Source organism: Balaenoptera borealis (genome assembly GCF_965194805.1).
Source record: "Balaenoptera borealis genome assembly, chromosome: 2".
NCBI lineage: Eukaryota > Metazoa > Chordata > Mammalia > Artiodactyla > Balaenopteridae > Balaenoptera > Balaenoptera borealis.
The window spans coordinates 177,465,811-177,486,971 of record NC_138867.1 but is presented as its reverse complement, the minus strand read 5'-3'; the positions used below and the strand labels follow the sequence as shown (position 1 = coordinate 177,486,971).

At 54.0% G+C, this 21,161-nt stretch overlaps 2 protein-coding genes and 1 long non-coding RNA gene across 9 annotated transcripts in view; 2 read left to right on the top strand and 1 right to left on the bottom strand.

Moving 5' to 3' along the window:
- Positions 1-4,364, top strand: part of LDLR (low density lipoprotein receptor) — a 37,102-nt gene extending 32,738 nt beyond the window's left edge. For both annotated transcript variants that reach the window (XM_082380213.1, XM_082380212.1), the window contains 3 exons: positions 680-757; positions 1,814-1,971; positions 2,625-4,364. In XM_082380213.1, coding sequence (XP_082236339.1) covers positions 680-757; positions 1,814-1,971; positions 2,625-2,660 — 272 coding nt within the window. In that variant the 3' untranslated portion in view covers positions 2,661-4,364. The remainder of the gene's footprint in view (positions 1-679; positions 758-1,813; positions 1,972-2,624) is intronic.
- An 8,233-nt stretch (positions 4,365-12,597) lies between these two features.
- On the bottom strand, positions 12,598-18,043 carry SPC24 (SPC24 component of NDC80 kinetochore complex). The gene is made up of 4 exons (XM_082380241.1): positions 17,862-18,043; positions 13,832-14,249; positions 13,619-13,695; positions 12,598-12,820 (listed from the first exon to the last, which is right to left on the bottom strand). Exons 1-4 carry the CDS (start codon positions 18,019-18,021, stop codon positions 12,714-12,716), a joined length of 762 nt encoding a protein of 253 aa, XP_082236367.1. The 5' UTR covers positions 18,022-18,043; the 3' UTR covers positions 12,598-12,713.
- A 97-nt stretch (positions 18,044-18,140) lies between these two features.
- LOC309623368 overlaps positions 18,141-21,161 on the top strand; it is an 18,902-nt gene continuing 15,881 nt past the window's right edge. For 2 of the 6 annotated variants that reach the window (XR_014241333.1, XR_014241334.1), the window contains exons 1-2: positions 18,141-18,608; positions 19,129-19,344. This is a non-coding gene — a long non-coding RNA (uncharacterized lncRNA). The remainder of the gene's footprint in view (positions 18,609-19,128; positions 19,345-21,161) is intronic. The other 4 variants (XR_014241338.1, XR_014241337.1, XR_014241336.1 and 1 more) reach the window with 4 other exon arrangements.

The window sequence follows — 21,161 nt, the reverse complement described above, 5'->3', positions numbered from 1 at the left end:
GATTTGAACACAACCGGAGACGGTCATCACTGTTCACCGGCGTATGTGTGGCTTGGATGTGGCTTGTGCAGTCTTCCCAGCTCACTGGCCTGCTTGTAGGCCTTTAAACTTTCACTTGCACGGGCCCTCACGTTGTCCGGCCCAGGTGCATGGGCGTGGTTATATAATGAGGTTCCCCCCCACCTCCAATATTTCTTATTAGGCGGGGACAGCTGGCACAGGACTATGGGGCTTTGGTGCGATGCAGCCCAGGCACTGGGATTGCTGAGCATTACGGGGACAGAAGTTGGCTCCTTCCCCATCCAGAATAGGCTCCTTGTCATCAAATGCAGAAGCAGGTTGAAAAATTCTACCAGTGACCTCGCCAGCCACTGGGAATGTATCTGTGGGTGTTGGTCTCAGGGACCAGCAGCCCCTTCCCCAGTGCCTTGTAATGAGAGGCTAAAGGACCCTCTTAAATTTGCCCCAAATCCCATAACCCCGATTGCTAACAAGCGAGGCCCTGGAGGAAGCCACCCCGGCTCCTCTCACACCTGGGAGACGCTCCAAGTTCCTCTGAATGTTGAGGACACTGAGAAATGTCAGGCATTCTCCTTTGCGGGTTGTCATCATACACCTGCTGTGTTTTCCCGCCCCTCACTGGGGACCTGGGCCTCACCTTCTCCCTTCTCCCTCGCAGTCCTGGCTGATGTTGCCGGCCGAGCGGACGCGGAGAGGCCCCAGGGCGTGGGTGCTCTGTACATCGTCCTCCCAATCGGTAAGCCTGTGGCCGGTCCTCCCCTGGTTCCCGGTTTCCTGCAAAATGACCTCCGTGCCCAGTAAGCCAGTCTGGTCCACCTTTCCTCCAGGAATGGGGTGGCCCTGCTGCGCGTCCTGTTCATCACTGGGCCCCCCTTCCTAGCTTCATTTACTTAACAAATATAGTTGAGCACCTACTGTATACCAAGATTGCCCCCGGGCACTGGGGACCCAGCCCTGAAAGAAACAAACATTCCCCCCCCACTCGGAGCTGACGTTGAGCAGAGTGGGGCAGTCGATGTGTCACGTGGGGGAAGTGGGGCTGGGCCAGGGTCCCCGGTGTGAGTATGGCCGGCCTCACCAACACCCAAGGGACGGGAGGGCAACCAGGAGGCGTGCCTCCTGGTGAGTGGTTCTCTTGCAGGGGGCAGTTTGGAGATTTCTGCTTTCCCGCCCTCACCCATCAATCATGGCTTGGTCAGCATCACACCCATTTTTCCTTTTCGAAAAAAATCCTTTCAAGGTGTCCCTTCACAGAGATGAGAGATCTAAGTGCCCAACAGCTGTCCGCTGTGGGTTGGCGGCTGGGCCCCTTACCTTCCTTGGGGCTGCTGGGGGCCCAGCAGAGCCTGAGTCTCTCCCACCCTCTGGGCCAGAATATTTTTCAGACCTGGGCCGGGTGAGCCCTTGGCTGTTCCCTGGACCTGGGGGAAGGGGGTAGGGAGGGGACAGGAAGCGCCACCCCAAGGCCCACCATAAAGGCTGCGAAGAGGGATCCAGCCCCACCCAAGGTCAAACAGAACCAGAGTGCACTGTGGCCCCGTAGGTAGAGAACAGTCCTATTTCTGAAAAAGCGGCGGCTCGCATGTGACTAATCACGCAAAAAAACTGGAAGAATTGACAATAGTTGGGTATTCGGAGGGTGGGGCAGTCAGAGTGGTCTTCAAGCTAGAGATTTGTTATGCTCATAGATAGAATTTTTTTTTTTACAACGGGCTTTAAATGCGGAATAAAAGCATTTACGAGTTGAAAGGGCCTGGCGGCTGGAGGCAGCACCTCTCCCCTCTCCCTGCAGCGTTGCTCATCCTCCTGTGCTTCGGGACCTTCCTCCTCTGGAAGAACTGGCGGCTTAAGAGCATCAACAGCATCAACTTTGACAACCCTGTGTACCAGAAGACCACGGAGGACGAGGTCCACATCTGCCGCAGCCAGGATGGCTACACCTACCCCGCGGTGAGCCGCGCCCCTTGGGACCTCGCTGGTGCCCGTGCGTCCGTCCGTGTGTCTGTCATGCCTCCTCAGGGCCAGGTCCTCCCCGGAGGGCAGACATTCTCACGGTGCGGGGACGGGGCCAGAGGATGAGCAAAAGGATCATAGGTCCGAGGGTGAAAGCCAGAAGCGGGGCGGAGAGTGGTTTGTGGGTCTGGGAGGGAGGGGGTGCAACTTGAGGTGGCCAGGAAGGCTTCCCTGAGCAGGGAGTGTACGGTGTGCAGAAGGCCCCGCCGGTGCAAAGGCCCTATGGCGGAGCCCTGCCTGGTGTGTCTGAGGAGCAAGGAGGCCACCAGTGTGACCGGAATGGAGAGGGTGGGGGAGGGTGGGAGGGGCCGGGGCAGATGGAGCAGCACCCTCGGAATGCGGTGGGAGCCACGGAGCCGCACGAGCAGACGCGGTGGTCACGGCGCTCCCTGCTGGCTGTGAGGGAGCAGGCTGGGGCCAGGTTGCGGAGCTCCGAGACCCCGGAGGGGAGGCCACTGTGCGGGTCCAGCGGGCGACGCGGGGGGCTGGTTGGCCGGAGGGGCCAGGAGGGAGTGAGGCGTAGGTGGCCGCTGGCCATGTTTACTGGATGTTGGACTGATGGTTTCCGGCGTTTACCGTTTTGTTGACAGAGACAGATGGTCAGCCTAGAGGATGACGTGGCGTGAGCTGCTGCCTCGAGTCCCGTCCCTTCCCGGAACCTGCCACTGGTCACTCGCTGGCAGGAAGAACACTTTCTCCCCGGACCCTTGACCTGCCCCAAACCCTTCCTGAGACCTCGGCGCCAAAAGCAGTGCTGGTGGCTGCAGCCCCGGCGCCCGTCTGCCTTGTCTGCCAAAGCTTTGTTTTATATATTTATTTGTTTGGGAGGCAGAACAGGCTTCCGACAGCGCCCACGGAACGGGTTTGGGTTGCATTTTTTCTTTCTTTCTTTACGCTGAAAGGAAAAGAGGAGGAAGGCGGACGAGCTGGGGGATGTTTCCGAGCTTCTCTCCTCCTTGACGTGCTCTTCCCCCGAGGGAATGATGGACGGAGGGACATGGAGCGGGAAAGCTAGTGGCTTTGAACGCACCAGAGCAGTTGCTACCAACAGGGTCCCGGGTAGCTGCTGCTTCACCTGCCCTCTAGCTCGAGCCCCACACTCAGGACTGAACGTGTTTACCTCTGCCTGCCGAGCCTGATGGGATGGCCAGAGTTGGCCTTTGCTCTGCCACCCACAGGTCAGGATCAAACTAGGGTTTTCCAAGCTGGGTTTGCCCTCCCCTTATGCTGGGGAAGGGCCCCTGGTGATGGCTGGATCCAGCCTTCTGGGGGTGGCACCCGCTGAGCCCTATTCATTCACCAAAATCCCGGCCATCCCCAGGGAAAACCTGAGCCACCCGTCACCCTTAATATGTATTAAGTGCCTGAGACCCCATTGCCTTGTGCGTGAAGGTAGGTGGCTCCGACCTCTAACTGTGTCCCTCTGTCTGGGTGTGGGTGTCGGGACCCCAGCCCTGCCCCTGGCACTTTTTCAGTTTAGTTGTACACTGTGTAAAGTCGACAGTCTATTATTATTTTGCACTGCTTTCCGTTCTGGTTCTGTTCTGGCTGGAGAGAGTCCAGGTTGGTGATGGTGCGGACCTGGCCCCTCTCCCAGCACGTAGGGAGACGTGCGTGAGGAGGAAAGGGTCGGCTTGATCACGACTTCAAAGCCAAGATCAAGATCGAGACTATCTGGCTAGTGTTTCCACTTCTGTGCAGATGCCCCCGAGCCGTTCATTTCCCCAATAAGCTGGTCGTGGTTGGCGGGGGATCCATCTGAAACGTGCATGGCAGGTCCGCCCTGTAGGATATGCTCCTGGCTCGGGCATTATGCGGGACTTATTAAACAAGAACGCTTTCTGGAATTGACACACGTATCGCATTTATGACCACAGAGCCGGGGTGGGGGGGGGTCAGCCTCCCACGGAGACTCTCTGAGGGGACTGTCTGCTGTACAACCACAGAACACGGCGGCCCTGCAGGAGGCTGTGAACACCTTTTCTCTTTCTGAAGCATGTAAATAGATCCCCGGGCAGACAATGGGAGCTTTTTGTTATGTTTGCACTTTGTATATTTGTTGAAACATTTATCACTTATATGTATATAAAAAAAGATCTATTTATTTTTGCAAACCCTGGTTGCTGCATTGGGGGAAACTGTCTCTGAGACGCCTCGTCTTTCTGTACAAAAAGATTATTCGCACGTGCTGTGCGCAACGCTCTTCAGGAGAATCAGGTCTGTGTTGTATATATGGGTTGCTTTTCCGGGATGGGTATCGCTTTTTAAACCACTGTATAGAATGTTTTTATAGCCTGAATGTCTCACTGTGATCGATTAAATTTCTTAAAAGTATTTGGCTAAACCAGAAGTGCTTTCTTCCTCTGTTCTCTGGCTCCCTCCATCTGTTGAGGGACTCGACTCCCCGGGAGAAGGATCTGGAAAGGGAACATCTCCCCAGAGCTCCAGCAGGCTGCAGGCTCTGGGGGATGTTGTGCTCAGCTGGGGAGCAGCTCTGCTGGGTGCTTCCCTGAGTTGGGGTTTTGCTAAATTTCCTGCTTGTTCATTCATTCAACGAACAATGGGCACCTGTTGTGTGCCAGGTCCTGTTCTAGGCGTGTGGGACACTGCAGTGAATAAGAGTCCATGCCCTTGGGACTTCCCTGGAGGGTCCAGTGGTTAAGACTCCACGCTTCCAGTGCAAGGGGCGGGGGTTCGATCCCTGGTCAGGGAGAGCTAAGATCCCATATGCCGTGTGTCACGGCCAAGAAAAAAAAAAGTTATATATATTAAAAAAAAAAAGTGTGCCCTCAAGGAGATGACATTTTAGAAGAAGAAACAGATAGAAAAAATTATATTTTACAAGATTATTCTGGAAGAATATTAAAAAGGATAATGAGACAGAGAACTGACTGCCAGGAGGCTTTTTTATGTTGGGGGGTGTCAGGGAAGGATTCTCCTGAATTTAGTCCTATTAAATTCGTTGCTAAGATAGAAAAAAATCGAGAGATTTCACAACACAAATCCAAATAATCATAAATTCAGGTGAATCTGGCTACATCGTGGAAACATTTGGCCAGAGCCATGGGTGTCAGGGTACGTGGGCTGCAGTCCACCTCAGTCCCCTACACCCTCATTCTCTTGTGCACCCCAGCTTTACCTGAGTCTGGGCCTTGAGGGCATTTCAGACCCCTGTCTTAGGGCATGGCAGTCAAGCCACAAATAGTCCTGGCACATCAGCTGGGGAACAGTCAGGAACACAGCAGGTCACTGGATAGAAAAAAACAATACAGGGATCTAAGCATAACACACCAAATGGGCAAATCATAATGAGATGCCACCTCACACCCATTAGGATGGCTGTAATAAAAAACAAAAAACAGAAGACAACAAGTGTTGGCGAGGCTGTAGAGAAACTGGAAACTTCGTACATTGTTGGTGGGAATGTAAAATGGTAAAGGCACAGTGGAAAAACAGTATGGCGGCTCCTCAAAAAATTAAAAGTAGGACCTCAAATTTTTTAAATTAAAAACAGAACTATTGGGGCTTCCCTGGTGGCACAGTGGTTGAGAATCTGCCTGCCAATGCAGGGGACATGGGTTCGAGCCCTGGTCTGGGAAGATCCCACATGCCGCGGAGCACCTGGGCCCGTGAGCCACAACTACTGAGCCTGCGCATCTGGAGCCTGTGCTCCGCAACAAGAGAGGCCGCGATAGTGAGAGGCCCGCGCACCGCGATGAAGAGGGGCCCCCACTCGCCGCAACTAGAGAAAGCCCTCGCACAGAAACGAAGACCCAACACAGCCATAAATAAATAAATAAATAAAATTAAAAAAAAACAAACAAAAAACAGAACTATTGGGACTTCACTGGCGGTCCAGTGGTTAAGACTCCACGCTTCCACTGCAGGGGGCATGGGTTCGATCTCTGGTCGGGGAACTAAGATCCCGCAAGCCGCGAGGCATGGCGAAAAAAATTAACAATAAAAATAAAAATAAAAATAGAACTATGATGTGATCCAGCAAGTCTACTTCTGGGTATATACACACAGAAGAACTGAAATCAGGGACTTAAACAGATATTTGCACACCCATGTTCTTAGCATTATTCACAAAAGCCAAAAGGTGGAAACAACCCAAGTGTCCATCTGCAGGTGAACAGATAAATAAAATGTGTCTATATACAATGGAATATTATTCAGCCTGAGAAAGGAAGAAAATTCTGACACATGCTCCAACATGGATGACTCTCGAGGACATTGTGCTAAAGGGAAATCAGCCAGTTATAGAAAGGTAACTACGGTATGGCTCCACTTATATGAAGTGCCTAGTGTGGTCCAATTCCTAGAGACAGAAAGCAGGACGATGGTGCCTGGGGCTGGACGAGGAGGCTGGGGAGTTGGTGTTTAATCGCTATAGGCTTTCAGTTTTGCAAGACCAAAGAGCTGGATGGATGGTGGTGATGGTTGCACAGCAATGTGAATGTGCTTAAGGCCGATGAACTACACACTTAAACTTGGATAAGACGGTAAAGTTTATGTTATGTGTATTGGACCACAACTGAAAATAATGCTAAATAATACTTTTTTTAAAAGACCAGGGGGCTTCCCTGGTGGCGCAGTGGCTAAGAATCCGCCTGCCAATGCAGGGGACACGGGTTTGAGCCCTGGTTTGGGAAGATCCCACGTGCCGCGGAGCAACTAAGCCCGTGCGCCACAACTACTGAACCTGTGCACCTAGAGCCCGCGAGCCACAACTACTGAGCCCACGTGCCACAACTACTGAAGCCCACACGCCTAGAGCCCATGCTCCGCAACGACAGAAGCCACCGCAATGAGGAGACCACGCAACGCAACAAAGAGTAGCCCCCGCTCTCCGCAACTAGAGAAAGCCCAGGGGCAGCAACCAAGACCCAACGCAGCCAAAAATAAATAAATGTATTAAAGCAAAACCAAAAACCCAGGGAATTCCCTCGTGGTCCAGTGGTTAGGACTCCACGCTTCCACTGCACGGGGCACAGGTTTGACTCCTGGCCGGGCAACTAAGATCCCAAATGCCGCAAGGCGCAGCCAAAAAACCACAAATGGGGACAATGAGGCATCTAGAAATAACAGCAGAAGAAGGGGTGGCATTACTGGAGCCCAGGAGCTGTGGGAGCCTGGGAGGAGACCCCTCCACGGCAGAGAGAGAGAGGAGAGAGACTCTGTCCTCTCCCCTCCTCCGGGCCCCCTTCCCGCCAGCGCCCCCCATGGGCTGAACCCAGCAGGACCTGGGAAACAGGGTTCCCTGCAGGAATGGGCCCAGGGGCAGGGGACCCAGAGTGTCGGCGCAGCAGGTGGGAAAGAGCGCAGACTGGGCCAGGCGGCCTGGGTTGAGCTGGGTGACCTTGGACCCGTCAGAGTCTCAGTTTCCTCAACTGAAAACGGGGCGATGCTGATCCCGGGGCTCCACGGGTGGCGGGCGTGGTGGTGGAGAGAAGCGCCAGGAGCCGCAGGGACTGTTATCTTTTCTGTGTCCACAGGGTGGCACTTCCTTCCTTCCTTCCGCCTTTTGTCTTGGGAAGGTTCCAAAATGCCTCTGGGGGCGAAAGCTGAGCGGACCGCACAGGAAGCGTCCGGGGCCTGCAGGCAGGCGGTCGATAATTGGTTGATTGACCGACTCCATGCTCAGCCGTGTGGCAAATGGGACAAATGAGCTCGAATGGCTGGGCCTGCGGGAGGGGCCGGGAGGTGGCCGAGGGTCCTGTGAGGGGAGGGTGAGCAGAACTCGGGGGTCCCCGAGCAGAGGAAGTGCCTGGGAGAGGCTGGAGGTGATGGAAGTTTCTGGTCCCTGGCCTGGGCAGTTTTCCACTGAGTGAGTAGTTGCTGAAATCCTTCCTTGGGCGTCCCCACCGTGGCACTGAGTACGACACAGACACGCAGGACTAGAGCCTCAGGGAAAATAAGAGCAAACACTTCTTGGGGATTAACTGTCTGCTCCCCTCGGTGGCCGCCCAAGGGTGGGGAGGCGGGGCAGGCCCAGAGCCCATTTTACAGATGGGAAAGGGGAGGCTGGGGTCACTGGTCTCAGCTCCCGCAGCAGCTCCCGGTGAGACCCAGACGTCCCTCCCTTTGTCTTTCTCCACCAGCAGCCCGAGGGGTGGAGAGGGTGCGGCCTGATGGTGATCCTCTCTGGGCTCACAAGGGGTCCCCTGGGGAAGGGCGTGGATGTCACCCAGGTAAGATGCAGCGCAGCTAGCCGGCCACTTGGACCTGGTCTGTGGGCTCAGCCTGGCCAAAGGGGTGGGGAGCAGACTGGAGCTTCGGAGCTGCCATCCCCAAGGACAGGGTGTGGGCAGGCGTGACCCTGGCTCCCCCTCTCCGAGGCCTCAATGGCTCTGGCCAGGACTGGCTGGGTGGTGGGAAGAAGCTGCTCCCCCAAGCCTGACACCCCAATTCATGTCCTCTGCTGCCTCCCCCTCCTGCCCCCACCGGCATCTGAAACCACAGCTGCCTGTGGTGAGTCAGGCTGGAGCCTTCGGGGCTGAGCCCAGGTCCGGGGGAGGGATGGGGGGAGGCAGGGAGGGAGGAGCGCTGTCCCTGACGCCGGCCCCTCCCCCACAGTGGGGGTCAGCACCCCTTCCTCTCCCCCAGGAAGTGAATCCCCTCCACGATGAAGGGATAAGAGAGCGGCTGAGGGTTGGAGTTTGAGCGAACACTGGTCACATCACCCACCCCACTGAGTGGAGTGGGATGGGGGGGGATAGCCCCCAGGACTCCTGGGTCCCGTCCAGCCTCCCCTCCAGGCAGCTCAGGTTTCAGCACTGATTCCTGCCCTTGGTGGAGGGGCTCCACCCTCCCGGCACAGCTGCTCTGCTCACCCCGGAGGCCTCCTCTCCCACGCTGTGGCTGGGATGGAGGTGGGGAGCTTGGGGGTTCATAGCAAGACCACCCCCCTAGTCGGCTGGGCCTCTGCACCATGACCTGCGTCAAGAGGCCAATGTCAGGCTCCCCTTTCCAAGCCCCAACTCTGGGGCCCCCCTGGAATCTGAAAATCCTCCCCATGCCTCGCTGTGGACTGCAGGCCTGGCATGATCCAGCCCCACGGCCTCATGTTCCCTCCATGCTGGCCTCTTTGCTGTCCCTGAACACCCACCTTTGCACTTGCTGTTCCCTCTGCCTGGCTCACTGTCTCCACACCTTTGTCCCCAGCGGGCTCAGGTCTATCTGGGCTCAAATGGCTCTTCCTCCCTGGGGCCTCCTGCAGGCTCTGTCTCCATCAGCTGCGACACCTTCCACGAATAGCCTGCCGTCCCTGTGCCTCAGTTTCATCACCTGTAGGGCACTGGGAGCCGGCACACAGCACCTGCTTGTGGCCTCCACTGGAGTGTGGCTCCCTGAAGGGGGGCCTGGCAGGTCACAGATGCCCAGTGCACACTTCTGAGTCAGTCGGGGAGCCGCCGGGAGGTCCTGGGGCCTCCCCGAGGGTGGTCCAAGCACTGCCGTGTCTGTGTTGATGCCCTGTGACCAGTCCTCCCGGCCTCTCACCAGCCTCGGCCCACCAAGCTTGCCGGAGGTCCAGTGTGAGGGGTTTGGCCTCTCAACTCCATGTACCCTTGGCTATTTTCCCCAGAAACACCAATTATAAGATAGGTTGGCCAGGTGTGTGGGTACTTGACCGGCAACCACTGATCACTAAGCGTCTAGAACTTTACCCTGCTCCGTCGCCCAGCAGGGCTCCACCCAGTAGAGGCCTGAGTTCCAGTCCTTGGTTTCTTTCTACCTGGGTGACCTCGGACAAGGGGCAGGCGCCTTGGAGGCCATTTCTCATCTGCAAAGCCAAGATGCTCCTCCACGGACCCCGGGGCCCCACTGCCGAGTTCAGCCTCCCAGGGTGTCACTGTCCTGTGACTTTGGGCAACCGACTGGACCAAGCTGTGCCTCAGCTCCCCCACCTGTAAAATGGGTACTCCTCACCAGCGTGGGACGGTGTTGGCCTGAGGGGTGCAGGAGGAACAGGCCGGGGGTGAGGGGTCAAGTCTCACCTCTGCAGGCGCAAGGTCTCGGTTCCCCACTCACTGCCCGGTCGGGGGGACTCCGATCCTGCACCCACTCCAACAGGCCCGGCCAAGAGAGCTGGCTGCTGGCTGCCCACAGGCCGGCTCTCAGAGGGAGAGCAGGCAGGGGCGGGGGTGGGTGTGCAGGCTGGAGGCCGCGGGCCGAGGCTGTCCGGGCGTCCAGCCAGCGCCGGGCAGTGAGTCAGGGCCCAGGCATGCGGAGGGCCAGGGCCTCTCCTGGCCCCTGTGAGCTCAGGCACCTCCCTGAACGCGCCCGCCGGGCCCCGCCGGGCTGCGTTCCTCACCCACTTGCTCACTCCTTGGGCTGGTTGCGGGGGGGGGCCTGGGGCGACGGGGCCCCTCTGAGCCTAGGTCCGTGCTGCCTCCCTGGAGCCACCTTCTTCTTCTTGGGGAAACTGAGTTCTGGGCAGGCAATGCCGCCAGGGCCCCTCCCAGAACAAAGCGAGGCCACTGCTCAGGCGGCGGGGAGCAGGCCCACGGGGGGCTCAGGCCCTGGGCCCAGAGAAGCCTGCGTCTGTAACTGCACCCGCCCCTCAACACCGGCTTTCTCTCCCAGGGGCTCTGCACCTGCTAATCTGTTTGAACTAGAGAGAAATATGCCTCTCTGCCCGCCCTGGGACCCTCAGCTGGGCCGGCTCTACTCAGGGCGGGGAGCACTCCTGCAGGGGAGCAGGTGGAGGCTGGCTGTGTCAGCAGGAAGAGCCACCAAGGTGACAGCAGCTCCTCAGCTGGCCTTGGCAGAAGACTGCCCGGTTCCTGGCTGAGGCTGCGAGGCAGGGGGGTGGCAGCCCTGAGGGTGCCCGCCCCCCTGGGGTTTCCGCGACAGGGCTGTGCTCCTCCCATCTAGTGGGTGGAGGCCAGGCATCCTGCCAGATATCCTGTGATGTCCAGGACGGCCCCCACCAGAGACAGTGACCTAGCCCAGACGCCGTGAAGGCTGAGGCAGGAAAACCCTGGTCTAGATCAAGTCTTTTGCCATTTGGAGGCCAAGGGTACAAATAAAGGGCTCTGCTTCTTTTTCACATCATAAAACACTCTGCCAGCCTTGAAAATGAAAACAGTCCAGGAGGGCTTATGTGAACATTTCCTTGAATATGTAAAGCCAGGCCCTCAGCATAAAAGCAGGGCCTCTGAAGTTCTTCTGGGAATCTTTCTTTGTGAGCCAGATGGACTGGGGCTACTTACATTTCAGGGAGACTAACAAGCCCTTTTTTGGGTCTATCTCCTGGAGCCCGACAGGCGGGATCCCTTGCTCTAGGACCTCCGAGAGACACCGGAATGGACTATTTTTAGTGCCCACTTGATGTACTCAGGTGCTGCTAGAACTTACTTTTCCCTCTGCTTAGAATGTCCCTCTCTGATCAAGAAATACAAATCGTACTTACTGTAAATGGTACAGAGGTGCACAAAACCCAACACCCAGAGGTTCATGTAACTACCAAATCTACTGGCTTCAGGAAAAGCTGTATCCAAGAGGCACTTGATATTGAAGGGACCCTACTTCTCACTCTCTACCCTCAGACAGGCAGGCAGGCTGGCCACAGGCTTCCCACTCTTAGTAGTACCTCAGTCACTGAGGATGGGGGTTAGGTGAAGAAATCAATTGGCTGGCCCAGGCCTTTGTTGCATGCTGAATCAGTTAGGGTTTATTTTGGCTGTTTGTGATAGAAAAACTAAAATAACAAAGGCACACACAATAGTTCAGCCCCTACCCGCAAGGAAGTCCAGCATTGATACCCAGCTACACCATCATCAGGGAACCAGGTTCCTATCATCCCTAGAGGATTGCACCCCTCCTTAAGTGTGGCAATACAGCTGCCAGGGCTCCAGCCATCACACTCAAGTTCCAGAAAACAGAGGGGAGGGGGAAAGGGTATACTCCCTTGCCTTTTAAGAAGTCACACACAACACTTCTTTTAACATTTCATTGTCCTGAACTTAACTGCAAGGGAGGCTGGGAAAAGTTGTGTTTTGACTGGGCAGCTAAAAGGATTTCCTTACCAAGGGGGGAGGGGAGAACAAATATCAGGGAGGCAAACAGTGGTCTCTGACACACAGCCCACCCTGGAGCCAGGGATGGGCCCCTATACATCCTATAACGTAATCTCTTCGTGACTGACTCATCCTTTCCAGTCCCAGCAAAAATGCCACCCCCATCCCCTGGGGCAGGCCCCCTCCCTGGCCGGGTCCTGAAGCACTCTGGAAGCTTTCTAGCTCGAGGGTGGCATCTGATCACTTTTGACTCCTCCATTGGCTCAAGGGATCCTTCATCTTGCCTTGGGTTCCCAGCACAGCTCGGACACACAGTGGCACTCAGAGAATGAACGGATAAAAAAGGGCCAAACCTGAGTCACAGATGACGAAGACCTGGAATTTGTCATCGGATACTACGGTGTCATTTGTATGTGTTGTCACAGACGTGAAGTCACAGGCCTGGCACACTAAGTCAGTTTTCTTTGGTTACCTAGTCCAGCATTTGAGGCCAAAGTCAAGAGTGGGGAACGGGGGGAAGAAATCCAGTAAAAAAAACTCATTTACGTATAAACATTTAATTTTAAGCTGATCTCACCACTGAGGCACTGACCACCCACCACGGGCTGGTTCCCACTGGGTGGGACTGTATGATGCAGTCCCAGAGGCTCCTGGCTACCACTCCGTGTCCACCAAGCTCCAGAGATAGTCGCTGATGAATTTCTTGGAGAGCTGGGTGCTCTCCAGGTGGATGGGCTGAGCAACGCTGGGGCCATGATGGACTGAGGGCGCAGATGTAAGGGAAACCCAGCACACGTGGCCCTCGCCCTCCCTCCACGACGAAAGGACACTGTCTTTAAATTGTTATTATTAAGATAATTAGAGACTGAAAGAAATTTTCACGAACAGAAAGTTAAGATAATGCACTTTTTTAAAAAATTGTGGTAAAATACATATAACATTATATTTACCACCTTAAACATTTGAAAGTGTCCAGTTCAGTGGCATTGAGCACATTCATGTTGTTGTGCAACTATCACCACCATCTCCAGAACTCTTTTCATCTTGCAAAACCAAAGCTCTGTCTCCATTAAACACTGACTCCCCCTCCCACGATAATAATCCCCATCCCACGTTCTGTTTCCATGAATCTGACTCCTGTAGGGACCTCATGTAGGTGGAATCATACAGTACTGACTTTTGGTGTCTGGTTTATTTCAACCAGCAGATTATGTGCCAGGTTCATCCATGCTGTAGCATGTGCCAGAATGTCTTTCCTCTTTAAGGCTGAGTAATATTCCACCGTATGGATGGACCACATTTTGTTTATCTGGTCATCTGCTGATGGACACTTGGGTTGCTCCCACCTTTTGGCTTTTGTGAACGGTGCTGCTGTGAACACGGATGTACAAACACCTGCTCAAGTCCCTGCTTTCAATTCCTTCGTGTGTATCCCCAGAAGTCGACCTGCTGGGTTATGTGGTTATTCTGCTGAATTTTTTAGGATCTGCCATAGTGTCTGCACCGTTTAACACTCCCACCAACAGTGCACAGGGTTCCACTTTCACCACAAAGGATACTGCCTTTGATCATCCCCGGCTCACATTCATAATCCCACTCAATTTTACTAATTCGGCGATAAAGTTGAGCCACATACCTGCGTGAGAAGACAAAACAGAGAGAGAGAGAGAGAAAGAAGTTACTCCAGCGTCGACTCCAACAAAGAGCTGTGGGCTGCGTGCACGCACACACCCATACGCACACACGCACTCACACCGCATCTGTGGACCTACACGGCTGAAGGGATGGTGACTGTCGTGTCTTCGTCAACCTCCCTCTCTTGTCTTTCGAGATCAGCCTCGATCTCCTTGAGCTCCTCCAGCTCTCGGCTGAGCTGAGTAAACAGGCAGTTAAGGACCCCTGGCTTTGAAGGGAGAGCTGCCCACGTGCTCACACCAACCCCGTCGGGCCCGGGGCTGCTGGCTCCAGGTGTGTTTTCCAGAGTGAACAAGGGCCTCCTGGGTGAGGCTGGGGCCCGGCTGTTCTGCACACACAGGAAAGGATATAGGAGGCTGGTCTTCAGACGGGCGTCTTCCTCGCTGGCCCTCTGAAGCTCGGCTTCAAGCTGCTGCAACTCAACGCCGCCCTGGTGTGCCTCCGCCTTCGCGTTGAGGAGGCTCTGGGCCACCTCCTTCTCCGCAGTGAGGACCTCTGCAGGGCAGGGAGAAGTCTGCGCCCCTCAACTCGGGCTCCCCAGGAGAGCCCCGGAGCAGAGGGCGCCCTCAATGCCCCCATCTATGGCCACGTTCCCACTTCCATCTCTAGCTCCTGGACCCATCGTTCTATTTGCAAATGCCCACCTGAGAGTCCCACCTGGACCTGGCACACGTGCTTCCATTTCACCGAAATCACACTTGAATCCATCCAAAGTAATAAAGTCTGGTCCTTGTTTGCACACCTAGTCTTAACTTATGACGTCACTCTCGACCCCACTGTCCAAGCAACAAGTCTGGGACTCACTTTCTGGATCCAGTTAGCCATCCCGTCCGGCAGGACCCCTTCTTCCGCGTGCTGGTCCTTCACGCCTCCAGGACCACCCAAAAAACCTCCCTGCCGTGTCCTGCTTTGGTCTCTCCCGTTGCCAATCCTTTCTGCTCTCTGCCTTCGGAGCGGCCGCGTTAGAGGCCAAATGTTAAGTCGCTCCCCTGCTCAATGACCTCCTGTGGCTCCCCAGTGTCTCCAGGATAATGTCCAGGTCTTTTGGGGCACCTTCGGCATCCTTGCCAACCTCCTCTCTCCCTGCTTTTCGCCCCACCATGTGCTTTTCCCTTTGCTCTGGCTGCAAAGACGCCTCATCATCGTGCAGACACGCCATGTTTTTTCAGTCCTGGGCCTCTGCCTGCCTGTCTTCCAGGGACCTGTGCCCCTGTGTCCCTGCCCACTGGCACACCATTCCCAGCATTAAGGCCTTCTGGATAATGCCTGACTCAGCCGGCTGGACACTCTCTTCTCCCTGCTGGGGCGAGACTGTGCTCCCAGGACAGCCCTTATCACACTGGACTATTTATTCCCTGTCTCTCTTCTTCAAAGCACAGATTGCATCTTAAGATCACCGTACATCGCCAACACCTACTCAGAATAAACACATTTTGAACAAAACATGCAAAAAGATCAAAAACACCCTAAGAAGGTTACTGTGTTCCTTCCCACAGAGTCACAGAAACCTGCCAACTCAGAGAAGGCACAGATGAAAATGCTTCTTAAAGTGCCGGTGTTTAAGTGTTTATAAACTTATATTAAGTTAATTTTTAATCAAAGCACTGCATGTCTATGGTTGTGAAACTTTAAACACACACACACACACACATATAACCCTCTCTAAGCCTCTCCAACCCTCTGAAGCAGCCACTTAAACTCTTCACTGTTTTCTCTGGCATCGACCTTCGTATTTCTAAATAATTTGCTTATGCTGCTATTTCTTGATCTGTCTGTGTTAGACGGTGCCTGCTGACTTCCTGTTAGGAGAGCTGAGGGTCTGGCTCTCTTTTGCAGCCTTCCCGCCCCTTCTCCACTCACCCTCCGAGCAACAACCAAGTCTCCTGGGATGATCTCTTCCCCATGGACGTTCATTATAAGCTGTCGTTACCCGAATGTGTGCTAAGTGCCACAGGTGACCACGGAGCCCTAACTCACTGAACTCTCACCACCCTCTGAGGGTGGCTGAACCCCTCCCCCCATTTGAGAGGCGATGAGCAGAAGCCCAAGGTCCAGTGACTTGTCCACACACTTAGCTCTGAAGCCGGGATCTGAACTGGATCCTTTTGATCGAAGCCCCAGCTCCCTAGAACATCGACTCTCGTCTCCCTGCCCCAAATCCATCCGTTCTTCTGAAACCCAGGCAGGTTGGGTGATGCTGAGCTTCTCCCCAACCATCAGTGAAAGGGGAGTTAATGGAGCGGGAGGGGAGGAAAGAAAGGAGAGGGAAGGAAGGAGGAGGAGGAGAAAAGAGCAGAAGACCCTGACCAGGACGTCTGTTGTGCTTAGACTAACATCCAAACTCCTCCTGGGGGCTCACAGGCTGGCAAGTCTGGCCCCTGCTGACCTCATCTTCTACCTCTTTCTCCTGGGTCTCCAGGCTCATTCTCACCTCATGACCTTCGCATTGACAGTCCCCTCTGCCAGGAACACTCTTCCCGGAGCCATCCCATGGCTAGCTCCCAGATCATTCAAGTCTCAACCCAAACGGCACCCCCTCATAAAGTGTAATTGTCAAAAGGCATTACAAATCCCTGGCACTGAAACCACAGTGGAGAACTAGATGACAGTTCCTCAGAAAAATTAAATATCAAATTACCATCTGATCCAGCATTTCCACTTCTGGGAAAATACAAAAAAGAATTGAAAGCAGGGACTCAAAGAGATATTTGTACACTCATGTTCATAGCAGCATTATTCACAATAGCCAAGGGGTGGAAGTGTCCCAAGTGTCCAGGGATGGATGAATGGATAAACAAAATGTGGTGTATGCATACAATGGAATACTGGAGATGATGGTGGTGATGGTCACACAACAATGTGAATGTACTTAATGCCACTGAACCGGACACTTGAAAATAGTTAAAATGGTAAATCTTAGGTTATGTCAATTTTACAACAATAAAAAAAAGTTTGAAGCCTTTAAAAGATAAAAACAAAAAACCCCTGGGCTTCCCTGGTGGCGCAGTGGTTGAGAATCTGCCTGCTAATGCAGAGGACACGGGTTCGAGCCCTGGTCTGGGAAGATCCCACATGCCGCGGAGCAACTGGGCCCGTGAGCCACAACTACTGAGCCTGCGCGTCTGGAGCCTGTGCTCCGCAACAAGAGAGGCCGCGATAGTGAGAGGCCCGCGCACCGCGATGAAGAGTGGCCCCCACTCGCCGCAACTAGAGAAAGCCCTCGCACAGAAACGAAGACCCAACATAGCCAAAAATAAATTAAAAAAAAAAAAAAAGTCATTAAAAAAAAAAAACAAAAAAAACCCTGATGCTGAGAAAAGCTGCAACAAGGGCGGCCCCCATACCCCTTTTAAGGGCACAGTGCTGTGCAAGCATCATCTCCATGAATCTCACTTTGATTCATCAAGGGGTGCTATCAGCATCCCCATTTCACAGATGAGGAAACTGAGGCTTCAGAGGGAAGCACTGGACTGGGACCAGAGGGTTCATGAGTTAACAGCTGAAATCCTTAGCCCATCACTTCCTGACAAATCCATTTTTCTTGTTTATCCTCTGCCTCACCCCACTAGAATATTAGCCCTACCCCCACCCCAGGGATTTTGTTTCTTTGTTCCCGGCTGTCACTCCATGACTGGCACTATGCCTGGACCCAGGAGGTGCTCAGTAAAACATCTGAACAATCTCAGCAGGAAGATGGGGACTATTTATTATTACAACCATTTTATGGGAAACAGAGGCATTGCAAGGTTAAGTAAGTCACCTCAAATCTCACAGCTGGGAAGTGGCGGTGCTGGGATTCAAACCCGGCGCTTTGACACCTGAGCCCCAATTCAAACCCTGAGTCCCAGCTCCTGCTCACGGCGCGTCAGACCTCCTACATTCACCACTAAACCCCCGGGAGGTGGCTGCTGTCCTGACGCCCATTTCATGGGTGGGGAAACCGAGGCTCAGAGGGGACAATGCTCATCCGCCGGTCGCACGGGGAAATAGGGTAGGGGATGGGGCGCCCAGAAGCGAGAAGGTTCGAGGCCGGCCTGGCCACCACCACCAACACTCGGGCCCGGCTGCCCGCCGCCCCCCGCCCCCCGCCCCCGACCCGGCCTTCACCTCGCAGCCGCTGTTCGGCACCGTCTTGCGTCTCCAGCAGCCGCTCCACCACCTGCTCGTGGCGCCTCAGCAGCCGTCGTTGCTGCGCCTCGGCGCGGTTGGCACCCAGCAGGCTCAGCAGCCCCTGGCTCACCTCCTCCATGTCGCGGAAGGCCGCCATGACTACACTAGGACCAATCCCGCGCAAATTTAACTGCCCCCTGGGCCCCGCCTCCTTCCCGGAGAGGCCCGTTTCCATTGGGTTTAGCCCACGTCAGTCATCAGCCAATGAGGGAGGCCGCTTCTAGTCGGACTAGTGCGCCTGCGCCGGCTCCTCTGTCAGCCATTGGCGATGGCCAGTGTGCGTAGGGAGGGGTGGGGTGCCTCCGGCGTCCTGCCTGATGCGCCTGCGCAGGCTGGAAAGCGGCTGCAAGAGCTTCAAGCTGTGTCTTTCCGGGTCCAGCGCCTGCTGCGAGCAACGCGCTGTTCTAGGGGCGAAGCTGAGAACTACTTCTCGTGGAGCTGAGGTTCAGCGGTGTGTGTGTGGGACACTCACAATAAACATCATAAATAAGTAAATTCTATAAGAGGCTGCGTAGCAAAATGGAGTCTGCATCCAGATTTATTGGGTTTCAATCCCAGATTTGCCACTTACTAGCTGTGTTACGCCGAGCAAATTGCTTCATCCTTCTGTGCTTCACTTTCCTCCTCAGTTAAATGAGGATCATCATAGTGTCTACTTCAGAGTTGGTGTGAGAGTTGAATGAGGTCAGTGCCTGGTATTCGGTACGTGCTTTATAGGTGTTAAATAAAAAATACGTAGAAAGCTAGTGGGTGAGGTGTTTGATTCTCACCGAACACCATGTTGTGTGCGGGGTTACGGTTGAGGAAAGACAAACTGTTCACTTTTGTGACATGTCCCTCAAATAAGGTGAAGAAATCAATCCAGCGGGTCATGACCAACATTTTCAACAAAATACAATGGAAAAAAAAAAAAAAATCAGTGCATTGTGTCCAGAAAGCTAAGTATTGTTTTGGGAACCTCCCCCCATTTGTCTACTGGGTGTGGCAGATTGTATTTTCCAAAAAGTGGCTACAGAAATAGTTCCAATTTTGCCACTCCCTATCAAGAGGCAGACTCCAGTTCTTCTCTTGAACTTGAGCAGGATTTGTGCAACAAACAGAATGTGGCAGAAGGGACGCTGTGTGAATTCCAAGTCTAGGTCAGAAACTAGAATACATCTTTTGCCTGGTGCTAGCTCGCTCTCTCCCTCTCTCTCAATTCCAGGATACTCTCTGTGAGCCCAGCTGCCATGTTGTGAGGAAGCCCAAGCCACGTGAAGAGTCTCCCAGATAAGGTCCCAGCCGAAACCAGCATCAACCACCAGAGAAGTAAGTGAGAGAACATTGAGATGATTCCAGCCCCCAGGCTTTGAGCCATCCCAGCTGACACCAAGAGGAGCAGAGAGAGAACTGTTCCCAGCAAGCCCGGCCCAAACTACAGGTTTGTGAGCAACATCCATGCCTTTGTTTAAAGCCAGTAAACTTGGGGGTAATTTGTGATGCAGCCATAGCCCCTGGATCACTGGGTCACATGTGAAATTTGTATCTTGCTATGGGTTGTGTAAAAAATCATTGAAAGCCACAGCTCTAGTGGCAAGTCCTCACAGTAAGCAAAGAAACAAATGAGCAGAATCATTTTAGCCAGGAACACCTGCTATAGGGAATAAAACAGGGTCATAGGACAGAGTCACCAGAGTTGGGGCAGGGGGGGGAAGTGGCTTTAGGTTAGGTGGTCAGGGATGGACTCCCTGAGAAGGGGACATATGAACTGGGACCTGAGTGATGAAAAGGAAACAAAAAGGAAACAAAGCACCAGGCAGAGGAAAGAGTAAGTTCAAAGGTGTTAAGCAGGGGAGAGCTATGGAGTGGATTGGCTCCAGATCTTCCGGAATCAAGAGAACTTGCCGGCAAGACTGGATTCCATCCTTCTCTGAGGAAGAGAAAGGATGCTTCTGGGTGTTTGGCCCAAACACCTGTTGGGTGGTGGGTGGTGGTGGTGGTACTAGTGACCAAGGTGGGTAGGGGAGCAGGCTTGGAGGTGGACGGCTGCGTGAAATGGAAAGCTTGGGGAAGTTCCCAGTGCCTGGAGGCTGACCACGTGGAGCTATCAAGAGGGTAGTTGCAGGACTTCCCTGGCGGCCCAGTGGTTAAGACTCCGTGCTTCCACTTCAGGGGACGTGGGTTCGATCCCTGGTCAGGGAACTAAGATCTCGCATGCTCCACGGCGTGGCCAAGAAAAAAAAAAAAGTAGTTGCTTGGCTATGAGTCTGCAGAGACATTTGAGCTGCAGATAGAAATCCGGACATCGTCAGGGTGCAGCCAATATCAGATGACAGCTCTCTTGGGGGAGAGTAAGGAGAGGACAAGGTCTGAGGACTAAGTCCTGAGACCCACCAATTGCAGATGTTGGAGAAGAGAGAAGTCGGCCAGATAGAGAAGGCACAGCCAGGGAGAGAGGAGAGAAACTACAACAGAGGCGTCAAGATTTCCACTGACCATCCAGAATCTGACAGGTCCCCAGCCCCAAGCCTGGAGCCACCTTCCTCCTTAGAGCTTACTTTCATGAGATAATTTTTGCCAAGACCCCAGGGACTGCACATGTTGTAATATTTTTACAGCAGTCATGGAGCTGGGGACACCCTTAAGACTAATATATTTATTTAGTCTTCCCCGGGTCACAGATTCCTTTGAAATCTAATGAAAGCAACGAGACAGGCTCTTCTTTGAAAAACGTACCCAACAGGCACACATTTTTGGATTTGAGGACCCCAGAAGGCCATCCCCAGATTTTCAGGTTAAGAAGCTCCACAGCCTTTGTCTCATAGGGTGGCTAGCAGATGTATAATTGATGACACCTTAGTTGTTTCCTGCAGAAATGTCAGTGTCCGGGCACGGAGCTGGGTCCCCAGAGTCAGCGCTTATGGCATTGCTCACCCTCCTGTTAGCTGAGCATTTGATGCTCAGATTGCTCTGTCACCATCAGCTATGTGACCTTTGGTGGCAGGGGCTGGCCTTCTCTGTGCCTAAAGGCGGGCACAGTGCTGAGTGAAATGAAGAAGAGATAAGACCATGGGTTCAGTTTCTGGCTCTGCAGTTCACCTATGACCGTGGCAAGTTCTTAACCTTTCTAAGTCATGGGCTAATGATAGCTCTCTTATCAGCTGGGAAAGGTTTTTCAAGAGTTAAGCCCTTCCAGGTTGCACAACCAGAGCCTGAAAAATATAAATGCTCCCGTCAAAAAGGCCACTCATCTCACTT

Excerpts from the sequence above, each read along its gene's own strand:
- SPC24 (XM_082380241.1), bottom strand. The coding sequence starts at position 18,021 with ATGGCGGCCTTCCGCGACATGGAGGAGGTGAGCCAGGGGCTGCTGAGC. Across the intron at positions 13,696-13,831 it reads GTCACCATCCCTTCAGCCGT|GTATGTGGCTCAACTTTATC; the intron begins GTAGGTCCACAG and ends CTTCTCACGCAG. Across the intron at positions 12,821-13,618 it reads GCCGGGGATGATCAAAGGCA|TCCATCATGGCCCCAGCGTT; the intron begins GTATCCTTTGTG and ends CTGCGCCCTCAG.